The 910-nt window shown below is 41.6% G+C and overlaps 1 protein-coding gene across 1 annotated transcript in view; it reads right to left on the bottom strand.

The window, feature by feature from the left end:
• Positions 1–910, bottom strand: part of LOC101846918 (glycerophosphocholine acyltransferase 1) — a 16,734-nt gene that overhangs the window by 11,846 nt on the left and 3,978 nt on the right. The window contains exon 4 of the mRNA XM_005108475.3: positions 728–888. Coding sequence (XP_005108532.1) covers positions 728–888 — 161 coding nt within the window. The remainder of the gene's footprint in view (positions 1–727; positions 889–910) is intronic.

Consider the following 910-nt stretch of genomic DNA (forward strand, 5'->3'; position numbering starts at 1 on the left):
CATATATATATCTCAGCTGTTTTTCTACAAAAGTATTATATTTCTTACAATTCAAGAAAGGCCAGAGCCAAGAACTCTTTGATTTATCAGGTAACTACAAAGAAAATTAACCATGTCATCTAGTGCATGGTGTGTGACTAGCCGTTACTTACATTCATGATAGAAATAGAAAGGCCATCACCAAGAACGTTAGGTAGAGAGGTTAGAGCAGTTGCAACACGATAAGGTCTTATAAGTGCTGAAGGTTAGAAGTGTTACAAGAGAGTAACAAACACAAAAAGGGAGGGGAGATTTTAATTTAGTTTTAGTAAGTGTTTTACGGAACTTGCAACACAATAAGGTCATATAAATGCCGAAGAGTAGAAGTGTTACAAAAGAGTAACAAACACAAAAAAGGAGGAGAGATTTATAAGGACGATAAATGTTTGACAGGAAGGAAAGAAGGAGCAAACGACACCAGAGCACCCACCAATCACACACAAGGAAAGATTTATAAGGACGATAGAAGTTTGACAGCAAGGAAAGAAGGAGAAAACGACACCAGAGCACCCCCAAGGAGAGATTTATAAAGACGATAGATGTATGACAGGAAAGAAAGAGGAAGCAAACCACATCAGAGCACCCGCCAACCACCCGCAAGGAGAGATTTATAAAGACGATAGATGTATGACAGGAAAGAAAGAGGAAGCAAACCACATCAGAGCACCCGCCAACTGCCTGTACTTACCAGTACATCACGAGCCGACTCAGAAGCAGCACAGGAGTTGCGATGGAGTAATAATAAGGAAGAAGCCACTGCACCGCCAGGACAAAGTGGGACACCACCACAATGGAGACCACGGTCATAACGTAGACCACTTTGCTCATCAGGCTGTGGTTTTTCAAAACCTGATAGAAGCAAAAGGGGGGG

Source organism: Aplysia californica, unplaced genomic scaffold (assembly GCF_000002075.1).
Source record: "Aplysia californica isolate F4 #8 unplaced genomic scaffold, AplCal3.0 scaffold00692, whole genome shotgun sequence".
Taxonomy (NCBI): Eukaryota; Metazoa; Mollusca; class Gastropoda; order Aplysiida; family Aplysiidae; genus Aplysia; species Aplysia californica.